At 58.1% G+C, this 22,874-nt stretch overlaps 1 protein-coding gene across 2 annotated transcripts in view; it reads right to left on the bottom strand.

Moving 5' to 3' along the window:
- Window positions 1-804: 804 nt before the first annotated feature.
- Window positions 805-22,874, bottom strand: part of NFAM1 (NFAT activating protein with ITAM motif 1) — a 33,664-nt gene continuing 11,594 nt past the window's right edge. Inside the window, exons 1-6 of one of the 2 annotated variants that reach the window (XM_045779881.2) lie at window positions 19,338-19,927; window positions 18,926-19,255; window positions 17,604-17,716; window positions 11,168-11,266; window positions 2,677-2,763; window positions 805-1,308 (exon numbers count right to left, since the gene is read on the bottom strand). In XM_045779881.2, the coding sequence (XP_045635837.1) occupies window positions 1,249-1,308; window positions 2,677-2,763; window positions 11,168-11,266; window positions 17,604-17,716; window positions 18,926-19,255; window positions 19,338-19,398 (750 nt within the window). In that variant the 5' untranslated portion in view covers window positions 19,399-19,927 and the 3' untranslated portion in view covers window positions 805-1,248. Of the gene's footprint in view, window positions 1,309-2,676; window positions 2,764-11,167; window positions 11,267-17,603; window positions 17,717-18,925; window positions 19,256-19,337; window positions 19,928-22,874 lie in introns of those variants that run through there. The other variant, XM_045779880.2, reaches the window with a different exon arrangement.

Below are 22,874 nucleotides of genomic sequence, written 5' to 3'. Positions count from 1 at the left end.
CCCTTCAAGGACCTCTGGGGCAGCCTGGGAGTGGGAGGAAGGATTTTACAAATGAGCTGGTAGAAAGCAGCAGGGATAGAGGAGAGCAGAGGAAGGAAGGAGCAGAGCCCCACAGCCTGGGTGATTCCCCACGCTCAGCCCTGGTCTGCCTGTGACATGGAAACCAGCAGGGCTGCTGAGAGGGAGAAATGAGCGCTTGGAGCCACAGAAATGGCCTTGTGCAAGCCCCGAGGGGCCACCGTCTACACAAGGCCTCAGCTCCGGCAACACCGAGGGAGCCATCCGCCTGCCAGAGGGGCCCCAGGCACCGAGCCCTGCAGCCAGACCGCGTGAGGACAGGGCCTCCCAGAACTGGGCCAGGCACACGAGGCAGGTGGGTGGGGTCCAGGTAGGCCAGACTGGGGCTCTGGGGGACTGGGGCTCAGGGGGGAAAGAGGAGCAGCTGAGGCCTGGAGGAGGGCTGCAGAAGTGACAAAACGGTGAGTGCAGACGGGCAGGCTGATGGACACAACCTTGGGGTCCTTGCTGGGGGATGGAGAACTTCAGGAGGTCCAGCCCATTTGGCCAGCATCTCCCCGTCCCCTGCCCCAAACATGCCACATCTCCTTCCTCTCCCTCCCGGCTCCAGGCCCCCAGCCTGATGACCTCCACTCAGCTACCTGCCTGGCCTCCAGCTCTGTCCCGGAGCCCAGCCCAGCCTCTGCACAGCTCCCTTCTCGCCCCCACCCCACACCTCCCCCCAGCTCCCTGCCCTCCCAACACCTTGCATGGCTGCCTTATGCCTTCGACCCCGCTAGGCAGGGGGCATTTGTGTAACCATTCCTTTATTCGGCCCCGCTGATGCTTGTGCTCACAGCACTGACAAGGGTCCCTTGCTGGGAACCACGTGAGGAGCGCGTGGCTGGCCTTAGGGTCTGTGGTGCAGGCCGGCGCCAAGAGAGCCTGTGGGACTTGAGAGAGTGTGGACGGCTTGGGGAGGGGTGGTGTTCAGGAGAGCCCAGGGAGACTGAGGAAGGGCCGGGGGCCGGAGGGAAGAGCCTGGCGAAGGCCAGTTGCGAGATGCTCAGTGGTATGGCTGGGGCACAGAACGGCCGTAGGGGGCAGACCAAGGCCGAAGTGCCCTAATGTGGGGGCAAGGTGATGGGGCACCCCTGGGGCCTCGCTCCTGGTGCGGGACCAGTTCTGTGGAGGGAGGGGCTGCCATGGGGCCTCGGATCTGGGGCTACTTATGGACCAGTGGAGCTCGTCCTAGAGGTTTTCATAGACCATGTTAAATTCACTGTCATCTGTAAATCCGTGTACTTTCTCCTGGGAAAAGAAAGAAAGAAAAAAAAAGCAATGGGAAGAGAACAATGTTGGACTAATTTAGTTTTAGTCAGAGGCCAACAGACAGCTCCCTGCCCGGCTTTGACGGGGAGGCCTGTCCATGTCCCCAAGGCCACCCTGCCAACCTCTTCTCCCTCCATTCCACCCACCCTCGCTCCCTGCCCTCCAGCCCCTCGGGCCTCCCCACATGCTCTCTCCTCTGTCTGGGGGGCTCCCTCACCCCCACCTGTTCCCCAGCTACCTCCTACTTACCCTGTAGGGTTTGGCTCAGGGTTCCTGACAGCCCCCTCCCCTAGCCCTAGTCAGGTGCCTCCCTGTAGCACACCCCTCAAAGGGGGCTGCAAATGCCTCTGTTTGTTGGGTCAACGCCTGTTCCTGCAGACCCAAGACTCCTGGAGGGCAGGGCCATGTCCAGCCGTCCTGGCCAGCGCCGTAGGGCTTGGCACAGGGTGGACACTGCCTAGGACGGCCCAGACATCCTTGGGGGGTCTCAGCATGGGGAAGCCCTGCTTCTAGTCAGGGCCAAGTTCAGGGCTGAGTACAGAAAGCGCTTTGAGAAGAGGAGAGTCAACAAACAATGCCAGCCTGGGCCCCCAGGGCTGCAGCAGGCCACGTGCCAGCCCCCTCACTTCTTGACGCCTCTTCCAAGGTGTCCGTGGACCCACCCACCACCCATGGCTCCTGTGTCAGCTTGATAACCCCTTGCACTTTATGGTGGCCAAAAGCTCTGGCGTAGACATTACTTAACCCGGAACTCATTTGAACTCAGGGCAGCTGGTTTTGCAGGAAAGTGTCACTCATCCCCTTTATGGATGAGCAAAGTGGGGTTTAAGAGGGAATGGTGATCAAGTGATGTGCCTCAGGCCCCATCCTGATGAGAACAGAGGCCTGACCGGGCCAGCCCAGGCTGGCACCAGCCCAGACTCTAGCTTCCAACTTCAGCCACTGCCAGCCTGGGAACAGCTAGAAGCCTAGCAACGCCCCCTGCCTGGTTGGCCCATGTAGACACAGCTCACACTGCACAGGTGCCTACTGGTCCCAGGACGACATTCGACCTTCATGGCAAATCTATGAGCTGAGTGCTGAGGCTCCCCAGTTACAGAGGAGGGGCCTCAGGCTCAGAGGGGAGCCCCTCGGCCCGGGGCTGCACAGCTAGGAAGGGATGGAACAGGGCTTCAAACTCTCGGGTCCTCCTAACCACTAGTCCACCTGCCTGGGGGAGAGGGCTCGGGTTCAGCTACAAGTGGCTCACTCCTGTGGTCCTATTTATCCCCATTTTATAGACGAGGAGAAGGGCGGATGGAATAAGAGAGGACCCAGGCGTGCTGCCCCCACCCCCACCCCGCATACCTGGGAGAGGAGACTCGGGGTCGGGGGCAGGCTGCTGGCCTCGTTCTGGATGCAGGAGTAGACTTCAGTGTCTCTGCGCTGTAGGGCCTGCAGGAGAGGGCAAGAGTCAGAGGAAGGTGAACTGGGGGCAGGGACTGGGTGCCAGCAGCCAGGCCTGCCTGCCGAGCCCAGGGAACAGTCAGAGCCCTCTCTGGGCCGTAGCCTGTGAGGGGATGGCCACCTGGCCCAGCCACGTCATGCACGACCACACCGCCACACCTTTGCACCTGCCCTCCTCTCTCGCAGAGCCACCTTGCCCTGTCCCTGCTTGTTCAAGGCGACTCCTCTGTGTCCCCCTGTCGCCTGCCTCATACCATCTCGAGGCTGTATTAGAGTCTTGGGCTCAGCCCAGGTGGGCCCTCTCCACGCTTCTACCTGGCAGCAAGAGGAGGGGCTGAGGCCCACTCCCACAGTCCCTGCCTGTCCTGAGGCCCTTAGGACCCTGGCTGCCATCAGCCTCAGCCATGACACCTTGGCCGTGGCTTCAATAGGATGGCTGCCTGGCATCTGTCCTCACTCTCCAGGTCCAAAGCTCCTGCCCCTGTGAGGGTCCTGGCCACCCATCCTCCCCTCTCCCCTCTAGGACTGCTTTGACACCCCCACCTCGGCCTGTGCCCGCGGATGACTTGGGCACCCACGGGGGCCACATACCTCTCCCATCAAGCTGTACCTGGTTTGTCTCTGGGCCACTGAGGGCACACTCAGACAATGGCCCCGTACGAACTATGAGCTCCTTACTCACCGGCTTGTGTGTCTTGGGGCAACGCTCACTCTTGGCCCAGCTATGAGCAGCCCGATCAGAGGCCTCAGGATGGTAGAAAGAACCAGGCTTCGAAATCAGACAAGACTAAGTTCACTCTCAGCCCTGACACCTGCCAGCCCGGGGCAGCTCCCGAGGCTCTCTCTGTCTCCCCATCTGTGAGAGGGGAATCATCATATTTCTCTTGCAGGTTCGAAACATGATTAAATGAGATATTGCATGTGAAGGGCCCAGCACAGGGCTTGGTAAATAGTAGGCGCTTAATAACTGCTGAATGATCATCAGTTGAATGATCGTCAAGGGGGGCCTGATGCCTCCTTCCCCTCTCTGCGGTCACAGCCTGGACCCTCCTTCAGACTCTGCTGGGCGCCGGGGTCCCGTGCGAGGAGCAAATGCTGTTCTTTGCAGTTGTCGGAGCCGAGCCACCAACAGCCGAAGCGAGAGGCAGGAAGCTTCCCTTCCCGCGTGTACATGTCATATGGATGCCGGCTGGTTGCCAAGGAGGTGGTTTCCCTGGCAACAGGCAAGCAGGGGTTGCCGAGGCAGGCTAGAGAGACAGGTGGTGCTCTGAGGCAAGGGGAGGGCGTGGGGAGGGGAGGAGGGAGGCGCTGAGAGGTAGCAGTGCATGAAAACCCATGTAATAAACCATTGGTGCTTGGGAGCCCCTTGTTTCAAGGGCATCACACACAGCGATGGCCCAGCAGCCCTGGGGATCAGTTCAAGGGGCCCTGAGTCAGAAAGAGGGTTGGTCTTAGGAGAGGGGCTTCTGACCTCCCTCTGGGTAGGGAAGGGGTGGGACCACCCTAAAGAGAAGCCCCATGTCCAGTAGAAGGCAATGGCCAGGGCCTGCTCCGGCTGATCAGGTCTTCACACCTGCCCAGAGCGCCAGCCACGGCCAGTAAGCCATGCATGCAGAATAGGCATCTGTCACTTAGCATCCCTGCGCCCCTACCCCTGCCCACCCAGACCTGGATCTCCACGGAGCTGGCCGCCCCTCCAAGCTGGACCTGTCTGGTCAGAGTGAAGGGAAGAAAGGGCCTCCTTGCTGACACTTAGGCAGGGGAGCAGATCTGGAGTCCCACAGGTGGCTCCCTTCTCCCTCATGGCCGGCTCACATGGGCTGCCCGTCACACATTAGCCCAGAGAGGCTCAGAGATGTCTCAGGTCCCATGCGGTGGCAGAGCCAGGACTGAGACTCGAGCCTCCCGCCCCAGCTCTGCGTGCTCCCGCTGGGCCGGGCAGTGGCTAGGGGATCTCTGAGCTAGCGAGGAACACCGGCCCGGGGAGCTCCCGGGCCTCTGACCCATGCTGGCGGTTGGCCATGCTGGGGGCGGGAGCCGCTGTGGGGCTAAGGGCGGGAGGCTGCGGAGGCTGCTGCCGGTTAGCGGTTAGCAGTGCCGAGTGAAGCCCTTGACAAGGCCTGACCTGCTGGGCTGCATTTGCATGCAGGGTGTGACCCGCGTCACTGGGCTGTGACGTGCCTGGCGGCCTTGTCAACTGGACACCCTCTGAGGCTGTGTGCGGACTGTCCTGGCCTTCCTTGGTGGTGACGGGAACTGCCGCCCTCAGGGTGTGCTTGCTGGGAGCAGGCGGCCCTGGCCTCTGAATGGACTGCCCTGGGCTGGACTGGATGCAGCTGTACTGGGCTGGGCTGGGCTGTATCAGGCTAGGCTGGGCTGGGCTGGGCTGGGCTGGGTTGTGCTGTGTTGTGCTGGGCTGGGCTGTGCTGGGCTGTGCTGGGCTGCTCAGGGCTGGGCTGGGCTGTACTGCTGGGCTGGGCTGTGCTGGGCTGGGGTTGTTTGTCTGGGACCCAGGCCCTCCGAGTCCTTTGCCTCCTGCGGCTCTGTGGGTGACGCTGCTGACCCTGGTGCTCCCTGGCTGAGGTGTGAAGTCAGTGGCACAGCCCCCCTCTAGCCCAGCTGATGCCAAAGCTGACGTCAGCTGCTATGGGCCAAGACCTAATCAGAGGGTTCTAGACATTGGTCCCCCCCGTAAGACCTACCCCTCCCTGTGACCAAGGAAACCCAAGAGCTGCACTCTCGTGGGCACCTGCACATAGAGACTCGTACAGGGCCCTCTGGGGGCGGACGGGTGCGATTGGGGGGTGCGGTTTAGAAAGGAGCGGCACTCTGCAGGCTAGGGTCCTGGCGTGTCAGCAGCGAGCAGCCCGCGGTGGGGTCTGGCGTCTGGGGAGGCAGGGCTGGGGTAGCCCTCCGGACGAAGGCAGCGGGGAGCCCCCGGAGGCTCCTTAGTGGGAAGCGACTGCACTGGGGGTGTGTTAGGGAGCTCCCCCCGCTGCTGTGAGCTGGAGTGAGCGCTGCAGGACAGCCAAGGCTGGAGCAGAGCTGAGGGGAGGCGTCCAAATGTCGCGGAGGGAGAGCGACACCACAAAGCTGATGCCCCAGTGTGCCCCGATGTGCCCCGGGAAACTCTGAGCCCCATGGAAACCCAGACAGCTGGAAGGTGAGAAGGGCCCTCCACTTGTCCACATGGCCCTTGATTGCTGAGCACCTACCGTGTGAGACAAACCACAGTCACGAAAGTATGAAGTGGCCATGGGGCCCATGGAGGGACACGAGAAGGCAGATTGGGAGTTAGGGTCATGGAGGGGGTGGGAAGCTTGCAATTTAAAGGGGAGCTCAGGAAAGGCCTCCTTGTAAAGGTGCCACAGGAGCAGAGCACGGAGGAGCAAGGGCCCCGTGGACGGGTACAGACAGGAGCAGAGGGCACCGCCAACACCAAGGCCCCATGGTGACCGCACACCTGGTGTTCGGGGAACAGCAAGGCAGCCAGTGTGATGGGAGCCAGTGAAAGACAGGGGGAGATGGGGGGTGTGTGAGGAGGCCATGCGGGCAGAGCTCGGGGAGGCTCTGTTGGGGCTCTGACATGGACGCTGAGTGAGGCAGGGACGTTCAGCGGCCTGCAGCAGCTGTGAGAATGGGCTTCCCAGAGCTCCAGCTCCAGAGACCAGGACTGACCCGGGGTCCCAGCTGCTACGCTCTGGATCCCATCATCATGGGTGCATGGAGGCCAGAGGCCCTAGATGCCAACACAGCCTCCCACCCCAGGAGACAGAAGATTCCTCTCACGTGGGCACTCCTTGGCCTTGCTGAGCTTTTCCTAGACTGTGCGGCGTCGGGGCTTCCTCTCTGCCATCCTTCCCACTTTCCTCATCCAGGACCAGCTCTGCTTTGGTCTGACGGCTCGCCCAGGCTTCCCCATTTTCTCTCCTAAATGGTTTCCCTAATAAGACCATTTCAGGCTCACCCCAGCTTGGTGGCTGCTTCTCAGAGCACCAGGACTCAGCAAGCGCTCTGAGCAGAGGGAACGTAATCTGTGCTGGAGCAAAGTCACTCTGGCTGCTGCCCAAGGGCAAGGATAATAAGGGGCGCCTGCGTGACACAGTCGGTTAAGTTCCGGCTCAGGTCTTGATCTCAGGGTTGTGAGATCCAGCCCCTCATTGGGCCCTGTGTTCAGCACAGAGTCTGGTAAAGTTTGTCTCCCTCTTCCTCTGTCCCCTCCCTGCACTCACTCACTCTCTCTCTCTCAAATAAATAAATCTTAAAAAAAAAAAATAGGCCAGCTGATCAGAAACCGATTGCAGGACACCAGGCAGGAGATGGTGGTGGCTCCCACCAGCATTAGCACTGGAGGGGTGTGAGGGGGTGGGATATGCTTTGAAACAAGACGAGCCGACAGATCAGAGAGGAACAGCGATAGGGGGAAGGAAAGGATGACCTCAAATGCTCATCCCTTGAAGGATAGAGCAGTCAGTTACTGCAATGAGGACCATGAGTAGAGGCCCCTTGGCGGGTAAAGAATTGGAGGCTGGTCTGAGAGAGAAGCCAGTGACTCAAATGGAATGAGCCTGGTGTTCAGAAGAGGTGTCTGGGCTAGAGATAGAAATGCAGGAGTTGTCAGAACATACATGGTCTAGAGCCTTGATGTTGAACGAGAGGAAGAAGATCAAAGAGGAAGTGTCCCAGGACTGGGTCCAATGTTCAGAGGTCAGGGTTCCACTCTTTCCTAAGGAGGAAACTGTGTTCCTAAGCTAAGGAGGCATCAGGAGGGTGTGGAATGTTCTGGAAGCAAGTAAAGAAAGTATGTCAAGGAGGAGAGAGAGCTTGATAGTGTCAGCTGCTGCTGATTCATCAAAGAAGATGAAGGCCAAGAGCTGACCGTTGGATTTAACAATGTGGAGTTTGATGGTGACCTTGAGAAAGAAGATTTTGATGAATACATATGGGCAGGAAGCCCGACTGAGTGGGTCAGAAAGGAGGGAGAAAAACTGAAGACACAGAGTTGTGACATTTCTGTTCTGAGTCATGGAGAAAGGGCAGGGTTGCTGGAGACGGATTTGGGCTCAAGAAATATAGGATGGAAGAAATGGTAGCGTGTTTGCAACCTGTAAATGCAATATTCTATTGTTAAGCCCTATTTTACAGATTATGGAACCAAGACTCAGAAAGTTTAAGTAACAGAACCTGTGAACAAAAGAACCAGGCTTTGAATCCCAGTCTGTCTGACCCATTCCAGATCCACACCCTTTAATAGATCACTTTTAAAAAACAAATTGGAGTGGCACCGCTTTTTTCCATGTCACAATATGTCATGAGCATTTTTCCACATGAATAAAAAGTAAAATTTGACATAATTAAAAGGAGAAATAAACAAATCTACAATCATTCAGACAGATTTAACTCACTTCTCTTAACATCTGATAGACACATAAAAAAATCAATAAGGTAATGAAATATTTTAAACAACGTGATGAGCAAACTTGACCTAATTGATGGGCGCCTGGGTGGCTCAGCCGGTTAAGTGTCTGCCTTTGGCTCAGGCCATGATCTCAGGGTCCTGGGATCGAGTCCCACATCAGGCTCCCTGCTCAGTGGGGAACATGCTTCTCCCTCTGCCTCTGCCCCTGCCCCCCTGCTCGTGTGCTCTCTCTCTCTGTCAAATAAATAAATAAAATCTTAAAAAAAAAAAAAACACAAAACTTGACCTAATTGACATACATAGGACACTTAACCAGGCACAATGCAAGTTCTTTGCAAGTGCACACGGAATACAAGCTGAGCCACAAAGCAAGTTTCAAAACTTCAAAGGATTAAAATCATACAGAATATATTTTCTGATCACAGTGGAATTAGCAAGAAATTAAAAACAGCACAACGACTAAAAAGCACTTAAACACTTGAAAATGAAGCAAAAATAGTTTTAAATAACCCATGGGGCAAGAAGGAATTCTCAACAGAAAATTTAAACTGAAAGATAGTGAAAAGACAATATATCAAAACTTGTGGGATGCAGCTAAAGCCATACTTTAAGGGAAGTTCATAGCTTTTAATGCATAGATTCGAAAAGAAGAAAGATTGAAAACCAATGATCTAAGTATCCATCCAAAGAAAGTAGAGGAGGAATGTACAAAAATCCTTTTCTGGAGGTTGGGAACAAGACAAGGATGCCCACTGTCACCCTTCCTACTCACCATCCCACTGGAGGTCTGAGGCAGTGAGAGAAAGAAAGAAAAAAGAAATAAAAGTCTGAGGATTGAAAAAGAAGAAATGAGACTTCCCTTACTCATGGATGACATGAATAGATGGGTTCATAGAAAATCCAAAGGGATTTGCAGAGACCTATTAGGATTAACGAATGAATTCAACAGAGTCACTGGATATAAAGTCAATACGAAAACCAATCATATGTCTACATACCAGCAACAGACAATCAGAAAATAAAATTGAACTGGGGACAGCACCTCAATCCCTCATACAAGGATCAATGAGATGACAGGTGTAGACTCCTATCACAGAGCCAGGCACATCGTAGGCACTCAACAAATGCTCCTGACATCGTCCTCCCTGTCGTTAATGTCATTCTTATCTGCCTCCTTTCACGCTTCCTTTCTTGTTCTGAAATCTCTTGAAGCCGCCCTGCAACTGTGCAGGGCGGTCAGGCCTCTTCCCCACACTCCAGAGCAGTCTGCCCAAGCCTCAGAGACGTCAAAACACACAGAAAAGATGTTCCATGCAGGAAAGAGCCTCTTCCATTAAAAGTGCTCTTGTAGAAGGATATTTATTCATGTAGAAAGATGTTCGTGAGATATTGTAACATGAACAAAAATAGCTGTACTACTCCAATAAAAAAAAAAGGACGTGTGAGTGTGAGTATGGGTCTCTTTGTGTGTATTTATGGAAAAGACTGGAAGGTATAGAAATCAATGTTACTAGTATTTATCCTGGAAGAAGATAGGCTTAGGATGATGGTTATTTTATCTATAAGCAAACGTATATGTATATATATACATATATATATGATATAGATATATATATAGAGAGAGAGAGAGAGAGAGAGAGGGAGAAATCTCACGTGTGTGCCTGTGCGTGTGTGTGTGTGTGGAGAGAGGGAGAAATCCTCACGTGTGTGCCTGTGTGTGTGCGTGTGGAGAGAGAGAGATGTTTTTATTCAACAGTTGACACCAGAATTCCTCACAGGGAAAATACCATGAGTTGCTGGGAGAGAAGAGAGAATATGGGGAAGTCTGAGGCCACGTGGGAAGCAGCGGCTGGTGGAAATTCCCGGGGGCGGAGCAGAAGGCTGTCTGAGGGCTGGCCATGTTATGTTCTGTTTGGAGTTGCTGGTGCTGTGGGGACATTCCCTTTGCTTCGTCCCCACGGCCCCCATCCACAGTCAACAGGGCCATATTCCAAATGCCCTCGGTGTGGACTCGAGTTTCATGTGTGTCTGGGTGGTGGGGACAGCAATGGTGACAGCACGGATGGGCAGAACCTTTGTGCAGGGGCAGCCCTCGAACGTGCCCCTGGGGAACCGCAGGTCCCTGGCAAGGCTTCGCACCTGCCAGGCGTGGAGCCAAGACCCTAACCTGGGGGCTCTAGATCTCATGGAGTTCAGACCCCAGCTGACACTGGGTGGCATTTATCCTTCACTTTCTCTACAACGAGCATATGCTGCTGGCGGAACTAAAATTGACAGAACTGAAAAGGAATGTCGGCCCCCCTCGCAGCCGCTGGGCAGAGGGGCTGCGTGCTGACCGGTCGGTGGGCTCACACCCAGCCCTCGCACACTCACACCTCCTCCAAGTAAATACGGAGACAGGTGCAGTGACAGGAAATGCTTATGACACCCCATCCTGGCCCGTGTCTCTGCCTGAGTTTAAGGATAGAAAACAAGCTCTGCGTGTGTGTGTGTGTGTGTGTGTGTGTGTGTGTGTGTGTGAAGAATCGAGAAGCACTGAATGTGTTAGGGCTTGTGATGGTGCCTGACCTTTTCCTCTTTCTGCGATTCTTGCTGTTGCTGTGATGTTGATTGTGTCATCAAAACAGGAAGGAGTTGGTGAGCTGGTCAACGTCATTCGGTGGGATGAGGAACTCTATTTATTCCTCGCCACCTTGTGCCCTCGCTGCCCCTTGTTCCAGAAGTGGAGGGGCGAGCTGGGGAGGGGGGCCCGGGGGGGGCACCTCACAACTACAGGCCTGCCAGGGGCCAGGGGCCACACACACACATTCATCTTCACGGAAATTCCTCCGGGTGGGAATCCTTGTCCCCGGTTTACAGACAAGGAACCACAGACTCAGGGTTTCACACGACTGGTACCTGACCCAGCCAGGGAACCAGCCCCTGCTCAGGCCTAGAGAGGCGGAGGGAGGGAGCCCAGGCCCCGAGACTCACTGTGTAGACGGAATCGTCCGGAGGCTGCTCCTGGCTGTGGCCGGCGCTTGGGTCCGAGGCCTTCGGGGCGGGGTGCCTCCGAGGAGCCCGCATCTGCTTCTGTGGGGAAAGGAGTCAGGGCTGTCAGGGCCGGGGCCGAGCGGCTCCCACCCCACCGACCAGGACAGAGAAAGGCAGGTTGTCAAGGAGGCCACTCAGCACCTCCTTCCCACCCTCCCCAAGGGAACGTGGCAAACGCCTCCAAGACCCACACCAAGCTACTCGCCTGCCTGCACAGGCCGGAAGTGGGGAAGACCGCCACGAGGCATTGCCCACGGACACAAGGCCTGGCTCGGGGACACGGTGCCAGGGTGCCAGGGGCCCCGGCTACGGAGCTGACTGCTGTGGGTGGTCCTGAGCAAGGACCAGCCAGAGCAGATGTCCAGTCCCCCTCCACCCCTTCCCCTCTCTGGGCCTCAGTTTCTTCAGCAAGAACCCTCCTGCACGAGACTGTTGCAAGGATTCAGGGGGGTGACGAGGGGTAAGTCCTTGGCACTCAGGTGGCACGAGGTGGCCCTCGGCCGACCAACACACCCTTGTCAGCCACCTCCTGTTAGCCAGGTGGTGTGAAGAGGTGGACACCGGGCCTGCCTTCCTGGGACTGAGGACCTAGTGGGGAAATGGATGAAGAGCTCTCGGTTTGACCAAAGCATGGTCCACGCACTGACCCACAGGAGAGAGCCGCCGGCCGGCTCGCTCTGGGAGACAAATGCCTCCCCTGGCAGAAAGCGGTGTATATATATATATTTTTAAGATTTTTATTTATTTGAGAGAGAGCTTGAGTAGGTAGAGGGAGAAGGAGAAGCAGACTCGCCACTGAACAGGGAGCCCGACATGGGACTCGATCCCAGGCCCCTGAGATCATGACCTGAGCCGAAGGCAGACACTTCTCCGACGAAGCCACCCAGGCACCCCAGAAAGGGGTGTTTAAAACCTAAATGCTGAGAAACTCCTTTGGCAAGAGAGGGAGGGGAGGCAGAGGGAACAGCATGTGCCAAGACCTAAAGGTCTCGAGGAACTTAAAGACAGTCGACGTGGCCAGAGAGAGGGGAACCTCCCCGGACAGGCAGGGCCGAGCTAACAGTGTGGACGGTGGAAAGCATCTGAGCGCTTCCAGGGAGGGGCCAGGATTGGCGATGTCGGGAAGCTCATGCTGGCTGCTGCGAGGCACTGCTGGTGGCCGTGGAGGCAGGGCCGCTGGGCCCGTGGGGAGGCTCCGGGAGACGGGCCGCGCCTGCCAAGGCAGCGGGAAGCCATCCGGACACCCCCGCCCCTCGCCGCAGTACCACGCTGCCAACCACGGAGCAACAACGGCCGCATCTCGGGGCAGGGCCTAATTAAAAATCCTGGCTTCCTGCCCACCCCCAGCCCGTTTACTCAGGATTAGCTCTCCAGAGCTCCGTAACTGTCAGCCAGAGGCCAGAACCGCCCCAGTTGTAGCCTGATCGGGGCTCAGGAGTGGGAGCCTGACCGGATGCCAGCTGGGGCTCTCTTGGAGCGCGTCACCTGCCCTATCTCGTGCGCATCTCAACGAACCCGCAAGACGAGTCTTCAAGTCATCTCTGGGCCACACTTGAGGACGAGAAGGCTCAGAAAAGGCACGAGACTCGCCCGAGGCCCCAGAGCCAGCCACGGCAGAGGTCGGATTTGAACCCAGGTCTGTGTGATTCACCAAGATGCTGACCTGACCATATCTGGAGTTTTCGCTCCTCTGTTTTGTTCGAACGCGTGGGTCTCGCAGACAGTTAGACAGGTGCTGGCCTCCGTGTGGCACTTCACAGTTTACAAAAAAACCCTGAGACTCACTCTTAGTCTCATTTAATTCTCTTTATAGCCTGAGGAAGTAGACTTTATAGAGGGGTAAACTGAGGCCTGTCCAGCTAGTCGGATGACTGCCTCTGGACGGAACCCAGGGGCCCTGATCCACATCTAGTGCCCCTCCCCAACACCAGCTGCTTCTTGACGTGCCTGTTACAGCCGGAGGCCACGGCTCCCCTCAAGACAGCTGGGGGGCTGTGCCTCTCCCCTCGCTGAGCCTGTCGGCCTGGACACTGTCAAGGCTGGGGGGTGTGAGCTCGTGGCCAGGGGCTCCTCTGTACCCCGTGGTGAACAAGACCCAGGCCCGGCCTCGTGGTGCTTCTCCTGACATTGGTGGGGTGGCAGGGAGGTAAGTGCCACTGTGGAGTTGTGGGAAGGAGCCCCACGACTGCCACGGGGCTGGAGCAGACTTCTGAGTGCTTGCCCTGTCTCCCGAAGATAGGAGAAGAGTCTGAGAAAGTGTCGCAGGCCACAGGGGACAAGGCATGGGATCATGTGGGGGCAGGAATATCACACGTCAGGGACATGCTCAAGGATGGACTGTCAGATAAAAAGTGGCCGATGGCAGGAAAAGATGAGAGCAGAAGAGCCGGGAGGCTGGCGAGGGCACTGCCACAGAAGGCGGGATCCACCGTGTCCTCGCTCAGAGGGCAGGGAAGCCATCAGATTTGGTGAGATCTGCATCTTCTAAGGCTTCTCTGAGGCCACAGGTGCGGGTGGGCTGCAAGCTGGGACGGGTGGTAAGAGAAGGAGGCAAGAGATCTCTAGGAGTGGTGCAGTGGGGGGAGATGAGGCCTGGGCCATGGCCCACAGGGGGTGCCCCCCTCCAAAAATCAGATGGGTGCATTTTGTGACAGGGGCAAGGATGCTCCGCCCCTTGGAGCCAGCCTTACCCTCCCCAGGTGCCTTGCTCTCTGCCATCAATATTTGCCCTTCCAATTGTGATTTCCAAATGAATAAACCAATCAGTGTGGCCACCAGCAGCTGAGGAAACCTGTTGAGCCTCAGTTTCCCCCTCTGTAAAAGGGGAGCAATACTGTCCTCTTGCCCACCTCACAGCCTGGCCACCTCCATCTCATCTTCAAAGTCTCAGCGCTCCCTTATCTAAGCCATTCCTCCCACAAGCACTTAGTGTGTGTCAGGCTCCCCCTGGCAAGGGGGGAGACTAAGTCCCTGCCCTCTGGGGCTTAAGTTATGGTGGGGGAAACAGTGACAAACACATAAGCACAGGTGTGGGGAGCAGAGCTGGAGGGGACACGAGTGGGAGCAGGGAGACCTGTATTCGGGCGAGGGGTGAGGGAAAAAGCCTGGGCTGGGGGGATGAGGCAGGGGAGAAGGGGCTGGGTCCTAGGCAGATTGTGGGCAGGGCTTGCAGGGGTGGGGGGAGGGAGGAGCCAAGCACAGCTCTAAGGCTTTGGGCCTGAGCATCTGGGGGCGTGCTGCCATCCGGATCAGCAGGGCAGACCTGGAAGCTACAGAGTGGTGTCTGGGACAGTGGGCACGGATGCCCATGGGCATCTGGGGGCTCAGGGAGGGGTCCGGGCAGCGTCAGGGGTGAGGAATGTCACCCCAGGAGTAGAGCAATCACCAGGGAGTGTAGACAGAGTGGGGAGAGCTCTGAGGAAGGGGCCTGAGATGTGCGGTGTGCAGAGGCCATGAAGGAGCAGGTGACCGGCACTGGGCTGCCCGGGGGTCCTGGCAGCAAGGGAAGAAGTGTTCAGTGGATGACGGTGCCCTTAGGGGAGGAGGACGGCTCAGCCATCAAAGTCAGAGGCTGCCTGCTCTGGGAAGCCAACCTTGATCCATCCCCAAGCTGAGGGGGAGCCCTCTGGCCTGCTTGCAGGGCAGGAATCATCTGCCTTTCTGGGCCAGCAGCTCCCAGATAAAGCTTCCTTTATCCACAGCCACCTGGGCTCCTAGGGTCCTCCGCGCCACTGCCTCCTCCCCGGCCTTCTCCTCTTGGCCCCCATGGCTGACAGCCTGGCCTGGTCACTGGCTGGGGGCCCCCTGCGTGCTCTGTTCCTGCACTCAGTTCAAACCAGGCTGGCCTTCCAGGGGAAGGGCTACGGGGGCCCGCCCAGCTCCGGAGGGGCGTCCACAGGGTCCACGTCCCAAATCCAGATCCAGTTCCAGGGAGCTCTGGGGACTTCTCTGGCCTCAGGCCTTCTGCATTCTCTCTCCAAGGCCAGGCTGCTACACCAGCCCTTCCTCCCCCACGTGCAGGGAGGGAAGACAGGAAGCGTCTATGCACTGCACTCCCACTGTGGGTCAGGCACCCAGCCGGCGCCTCGCAAATGCTGTCTCTCCCACCCTTTCCAGGTGAGGGGGACTCCATCCTTATCCCCGTTTCTGGAGGAGGAAAGCAAGGCTCAGAGAGGGCTGTGGCTTGATGAGGGCACGGGCTGCATCTGTCCTGCTTCCCACTGTGCCTGGCACTTAGCCCGGTGCCTGGCATGTACCAGATACTCAGGAGCTATTCCTGGAAGGAGAGAGGCTAGGAGTCGTGGAAACTGTGCAGCAGGGGGAGGGCCTGGGCTCGGAAGTCAGGCCAGGCCTGAGTGTTACCCCCTCCTCCCCTCCTCCCCAGACTTACTGAGCACCTACCCTGCTCCGGGTGCCTCCCTGGCCTTGCAGGACCCCGAGATCCAGCCATTACTATCCTGTTTCTGCAGAGCGGCGGCTGAAGTGGAGGCTCAGGGTCAAGGTCTCGCCCCTAACCCGGTTCCGCCCTTCACCTGCTGTGCTTCAGAAGGCAGCTGGACAGTCACTCATACAAGCCGTGTGGGGGTCCACAGCCCGACTGTGGGTCCTTCATCACCCCGGCCTGACGCACAGTCTCGTGTCCACACCCGAGTCCCACTAGATGCCCAGTGGATGTTTGCTGAGTGACAAGTCAAGAGCCGTCCTACCTGCTACCGTCATGGGAAGAGCAGCAGGGGAGGGGGAAGGAATATACTGGGGATGAGAGCCAAGCTGGGCACACAGTAGGTGCTCAGCACATGCTAGTTGAGGGAGGGAAGGTGGGTCCAGTGGTGGGTGGGTCTCTGTCCTAAACCTGGGATTCATGGGAGGCCCAGGGATGCATTTCCCATCATCTCCTGTCTTCACTGCTCAGTTGTCCCCGTGACCAGGCCAGAGGCAGGGGGCCAAGGGCCCGCGGAGGGGGCATGGCCCCCCTGGGACCTCAGAGCGGAGCCTGCTCCCGGGCAGAGCAGAGTGGACTCCTGCGGCTTGTCAGCAAGACGAGCCACATTAGGAACGGGTCATGCCAAGGTCACGCCCCACATCTGCGGGTCCCAAGACAGATCACAGGACGGAAGAGGAACTAGAGGGCTGGGTGAGGTTGTCACCAGGGTGCTGCAGCTCACAGATGGCAGGAAAGGCAGCCTCCAGAGTTTTATGGCAGATCAAGTGGCCATGTTCGCCTTCTTTGATCACCTTGTAGCCTTTTCTGGAAGGGTAATTACGTCTCCAGCCTGAGGCAAGGTTGAAACCGAGGCCTGGGTCCACGTCCCAGGCCTGCCGTGTACTGACCTTCGCTGACTGAGCTGCTCCCCAGGCTCGGCCCCTAAGGCTGCCAAGGAGTGGAGGAGCTCTGGGTCTCTAGCAGGTGGAGCACTGGACTGAGCTATTCCGACTGAGGCCTTCAAGGAGCCAGGACAGAGGGTCCGAACTGCAGCCTGGAGCCCTGACAGCCGTCTTTGCCCCCCAGAGCCGGGCAGAACCTGGCACCCGCTGGGAAATGCATTCTTCCGCCCAAGGAACTTCCACTGAGCACCCCCCACGCCTGGGCGTGCGTGGAGACACGGAAACAAGCTCACCTTGGCCTCTGGCCTCCGTCTCCAGGGCACTTACTGCCTGGCAGGGAGGGCAGGCATCGAACAGCCACCCGCAAGGCTGGGTGACAATGAGAGTGACAAGAGCCCAATGCGGAGACAACCCTCCCTGCGTTGGTGCCACCACAGCCTTGCAGGAGTCGGCCGGGTGCAGAGCTGGACCCAACTGCCCCGTCCACCTGCCCTCCGGCCCTGACTCCACCACACACTTGTTGTGTGACCTTGGGCAAGTCACCACCTCCCTGGGCCTCGCTTTCCAGCGTCGGAAAACGGGAAGAAACGTCCCTCGCAGAGTTACGGTGGGACACAGAGGAGAGCGTGGGACAGGGTGCCTGGTAGACAGAGGCTCTTAGGAAATGCTTCCTCCTCCCGTCTGGGGTGCTGGGGATCCAGAAAACCAGGACAGTGGCTCCTAGTCTGAAGAGCCAGAAATGGGGCTCGAGCCTCGCCCCGAAACACTCAGGAGGACCCATGACCTGGAAAAGGCTGACAGGCCCTGGTTTTGTGCAAGATCCAGAGGGACCTGGTGGTGGCAAGCTGGCAGCTCAGGCCCGGCCACAGGGGTGGGCGAGGGAGGGGTCCCGGTGCAGGGAGGCCACGAGGGAGACCTATGGCAGGCACCCCTCACCCAGGCCCACTGGGACGCTGTGCAGGGCAGGCGGGCGGCCCCCCGCTCCTCGGGAGGCACCCGGGCGCACAGTGAATGGGGAGAGGGGCGGCGCTGAGGCGTGTGCGTACCCTACCTTCTTCCAGAGCAGCAGGGCCGTGACCAATATGCTCAGCACAGTCAGGAGGCCAGCGAAGCAAGACAGCAGGAGCTGCTGGGAGCCCCGCACGGGCTTTCGGTACCCTGTGTCTAGAAGCAGGGCAGGGAAGCAGAAGGGTTAGCTACCTGAGAAAGGCTGGGGTGCACCCCGGCCCGCCAACCGCAGGCCCCCAGTTCCTGTGTTCTCCTTTACCCAGGACTCCACTTACAACACTCCCCCCGCAAAGAGCCCCCCAAACCCCCACCTCCACCAAGGTCCTCATTCCCACACTGGCTTTAGGCTAAGCCCCTTTCTAAGTTGGCGGCCTTGATTCCTGTTAAGGGTAAGGAACACATCTTCTGCTTCTTAAGTGCCCCTGCCTCAGGGTGAATTGGCTCCACGGACAGCTGTTTGTGGGACCCTGGCCGAGGCGCATCATCTCTCAGGGCCTTCTGTTTCCCGCATGTGGAACAGTGGTCACATGGGCAGGTGTGGGTGGGGGGATGGGTTTTGGACTGGGCCTAGCAGGTGGCTGGCTTGCACCAGGGGTAGGTGGAGGGCACAGTCTGGCCCCTTCCCTTGAGCCGTCCATCCTTTTCTCCCTCCCCCCCCCCCGCTTCCCCCATCCATCCATCCATCTGGCTGGCGAAAACCTGCCGAGTGCCAACCATGTGCCAGGCACATCCGTGTCTGTTATTTATGAAACATTTCCTATTACCAGACACCAGCCCTTGCACGCAGGATCTCATTCATCCCCATAAAAGCCCTTGATGGGCAGGGTATTGCCATGAGGCGGGGGCCCACAACCACATCCAGGCCCCCCCAGCTCCCCAAACCCCAGCCCCTACTGGTGGGAAGCCCAGAGGCAGGTCAGAGCCTCCTGGCTCTGCTGATGTTAACTTTTTACAGTCATCCCTCCTTTGGGGATGTGATGCAACTAGGAACCTTTCCCAGAAATCCGTACCTGAGCCCCGTGCTCGCTCCCGGGCTGCCACGGACACACATGCGCATAAGCCCAATTGTGTTCTCACCTCCCCCCCGCCACACACACACACACACGGTGCCGGAGGGACGCTGAGACCAACGCACCAGTGACTTCTCTCAGGCACCTGCCAGAGGTGGCCAGAGACGTATCTACTTCCCAGGCTTCTGTCCTTCCCAAATCAAGGTAGATGTCGGCACACCTGCACAGCCAGGGGCTCCCTGAGATCACTGTTGCGTTTTTCCAAAGCTGATCAAGGAGGCAGACATTCCCCGCTTCGGATCCTGCGCCCCAGATTCTGCTGTGTGAAACCTTTGGGCCCTGCAGGAAGCCTCACCTCTAACCAGGATGAAGACGCCCTCGCTGATTCTGTGGGAGTCCGGCCAGCGCACGCAGCAGTAGTACATGCCAGTGGCTGACGCACTGGGCAGGTCGGGCGTGACCCGGCATTGCAGGGTGTGCCCCTGGTTCTCTCTGCTCAGGTCGGGTGAGCACTTAATCTGCTCCCTGGGACTCTCCTGCCCCTGGAGGTCCACATGAAAGTACCAGGTTGTGAAGTTCTGGAGTCCTGGGCTGTCTGGGTAGGTGATGCTGCAGTTGAAGGAAACGGCCTTGTTGGCCAGAGTGACCAAAATGGGGGCACCAGTGTGGGTCACCGACTGCCCTCCTGCAGAGAAAGGAAAAGGGAAGAGTAGGAGCTTACCCTCCGGGTCGCTTCAGTCCCCCCGAGGACCTCGGCTCACACTCACCTTCCATGCAGCCACTGTGCGCGGGCGTTGTGCCGAGTGCTTTACACGGAGAACTCTCCATCTCCCAACACACCCAAAGCAAAGTGTGTAAGAGCTCCACTTCACAGAGAGGAAGAGTCCGAGGGTCAGGCAGGTCAAGCTGCTAGCTTTCACTCTCCCGGCAGGGATGGAGTGGAGCTACAACCCTGCCCAAGGCGGGCAGACTGCAGACCCCCCACTCCTAACCACTCTCCTGCTCAAAGGCCAAGAAGCCACATTGGATAAAAGCACCAGTTTGAGAAGACCCGAAGCTGTTGAAGGATGAGAAGTAAAGAGGAAGGAGGCAGGAGACAAGATAAAGAAACGCGTCCTGGCAGGAAGAAGCACTTGCCGGCTGTGGACACACAGAGGGGGGCCCTGGCTCCCCCCAGCCTGAAGGAGGAGGCATGCCAGGCATCAGGAGAGACAAGCTTTGCCCTGAATCGGAGCTCGGAGAAGAACTTGTCAAGTTTTTCTAGACTGGAACAAGCCGTGCCCAAGACCAGCTTCCCATCACCACAGAGGTAGCCGTTTGGGCCACGACCGGGACCTTCAATGAGCCCCCTCCCTCCCAGACGCCTGTGCACCCCTCCTCATCACAGGCCCCTAGGAAAACAGGAGCACCTGCCGGGCTGGGCCTCCCAGCCTCCCGCAGGCTCCCGAGAGGCCGTCAGACTCCGGGCCCGAGTCAGCAGCGGCCCCCTCTTCCCCCCCCCAGACTTCAGCACACAAGCCCCCTCAGCTTCAGTAGGCCTCGTCCCCTAGCCCGTCCTCCTCCAGCAGCCGAACAGACAGCTCTGAGTTGAGGTCGGCGGCAAGCAGCCGAGAACACGCCGGCCAGGCTGTTCATCAGGAGAAGATCACGCAATTTAGGTACTCAGAGGGAGCTGCCAGATTTACTTTGTTGGGGAAAGCAAGGCACGGACCCCCTGCCCGGGGTGCGGGGCTGGTGTGAGGCCAGGCTGGACTCATCTCTGGGCTCTTCCGCCGAGCCCTGTTCTGGGTCCCCAGGGGAGGCGAGGCCAGGGCCTCTGGAAGACTTGGGGACAGGACAGAGGTGGCCCTCTAAACCAGTGAGCGCCTCGAATCTCCGGCCACACGGGTATTTTGAGCTTCCTGTTGAGTAACTGAAGAGATCGCCCCTCCTCCAAAGACTGCAAGGTCGTGACAGTTCCAAGGAGGGGGCTGGATGTCCCTGTGGACCGGCTTCATCCTACTGAGTGAATCTGACAATGCTCACGCCTGGAGGAGTCCCTGAGCTGGGGCCCAGGGCTCTCTGCTCCTCTGAGTGGGGCGCGAAGGATTTCACACATCCTTTATGTCTCTGGGCATGACTGCGGGGTGGCTGTCGTGGCTTAACTACGACACTGTGTTCGTACAGTCGTAAAAACAAGGAGCGATGATTCAGGGCTGAAGTTTGCCTGAGACATGGTGGCCAGCGCAGGGGTGCGGCAGGCGGAGGAAGGGGTCATTGCATGATCCCAGGTAAGGACAAGGGGCAGGAACGCTGAGATGGACCTGATTTGCCCTGCACGGCAAGGCCATGCTGCAGTCCTTCCCCCCCGCTCCCCAAAGGGCCACTTCCCACGTGCTGTATCCACCCTTGCAGGCCCCTCTGCCTGGGACTCCTACCTAGTCCTCCAGACTCAGCTCAGAACCCACTCTGACTTCCAGCCACATTCTCCTGTTTGGCTCTCCAGGAGGCCAGTGCTCCCTGCTAGGGGTCGGGAGATGGGAACCTGACCAAAACCACCAGGAAAGTGGCCACGCCAGGGGGGAGGGCTCTCCACCCCCAACCCCCAGGGCCTCCTGCTTCTCTTCTCCATGTGTCTAAGAGGCCCGGGGAGGCTGGGCACACTGTCCGTACTATAAGACTACCTTCCTGTTTGTCCTGGCAGGAAGCCACCCATCTAATCATCTCAAAAAATTTTCTGCATTTGAGGTATCCTTCTAGAAAATGATGAAATGCGTTAGTGTGATTAAGCCAATCTTTACAATTTGGGGGAAATCTATAAAAATAGATGACTGTCATTCCGTATGCTTCCAGGATTCAGTATTTTAAGGTCAGAGGGTTAGGATCATGACCATGAGTGGCCCTGGCTCGGACCTGCCCTGGAAGAGGGCCTCAGACCTCGGGAAAAACCACAGTCTCCATGAGTGAGGAGGGAGGCAGTCTCTGTCGATCGGGGAAGGACAGCGAGTCTGGGGACAGCAGGTGAAAAGCAAGGAGGAGGGAGGCCTGCCATTGCTGGGAAGGAGACTGGGTTCTGGCCCGATGGTGCAGCCCGTTGCCTCCACTGCCCCTTATTTTTGGGGGGTGTTAACGCCCCAGAGCCTGGACCCTCACAGCCTAGCTCCCACCCCTGTCCTGGACTGTCCCTCCAAGACGCCCCCTCTGGGGTGCAAGCTGCTCCAGCTGGCTAATGCCCCCCTCCCCCCCGCATTAAGGCTCAGTGCTACGGAGAGATTCATAGTAATTCCCATAGTAATTCCCATGTCCACAAATTGCTTTCTGCTACCATTTGTTTACTCCCACAAACATTTAAGGAATACCAGTTAGGTCACAGGCCCCACCCCTGGCCTGGAGGGGCTCCCTGCCTGGCAACAGGGAAGCAGAGGGAGTCAGGGATGGAAGGGCTGGTGGGGAAGGAACCACTAAGCCTGTCTAGGGGTGTGGGGAAGGGACATGCTGGTGACCTGGAGGCCTGGAGGTCATCAGTGAACTGACAGCAGGAACACTCATGGACAGCAGGTTAGAAATAGCCCAAGGACAGAAGGGCAAGGAAAGATATAGAAAACATACTCTGGCTGGGCATGACATAGGCCCATGTCAACTGAACACCATGACAATTCTTTGCGACAACATTTGCAGCCCCACTGTGCAGACAAAAGACTGGAGAGGGTCTTAAAGGCCCGGAGCCACAGAGTTCCTAAGAGGTGGAGCGGGGATTTGAGCCCAGGCTTATCTGTGCCAAGGAAGTAACACCAGCCCCCCGAGCCGAGCAGCGGGGTCAGGGGCACAGGGCTGGGAGCGTTTGCCGCGGCACCCAGCACAGGAGACATCAGATGCTGAGGACAGGGGTGCGTCAGATTCCTGGCACAAGTCACAACTTTTCGCAGTCAAAGGCCAGATGGCTGCATGGCAGAGAGAGGGGTGCAGACAGGCTTGGAGAGGGCTGCAGGGGCTCCCGGCCTGCCTTTCAGGCACCTGCTTCTCACCCCAGACCCAGAGGGGCTCCAGCGGGACCCTCCTAAGGCTTGCAGTGTGTCCCCTGAGTGCACAGGGATGGCACAGTGGCTGGTGTCCATCCTGCACCTGGTGGCAGCTGTATCACACTTTGTCCCCTGTTCAGGCCAAGGGAGCGTGTCCCTGTGGGACAAGGTGGGCGGGGCAGATTGAGCCTGCCTGGGGGTCCTCTTAGATTCTGCTCATGGGCCGTCAAGAGGGGCACACAGCCCAGGAGGAGGACTCCGGTGGGGGGGACTTGGATTCCTGGGGCTGAGGAGGGCGGGAGGGCC

The sequence above is a fragment of the Ursus americanus genome, chromosome 17 (assembly GCF_024610735.1).
Source record: "Ursus americanus isolate L20-20 chromosome 17, mUrsAme1.1.p, whole genome shotgun sequence".
Lineage (NCBI taxonomy): Eukaryota > Metazoa > Chordata > Mammalia > Carnivora > Ursidae > Ursus > Ursus americanus.
This window is presented reverse-complemented; position numbering and strand designations above follow the sequence as displayed.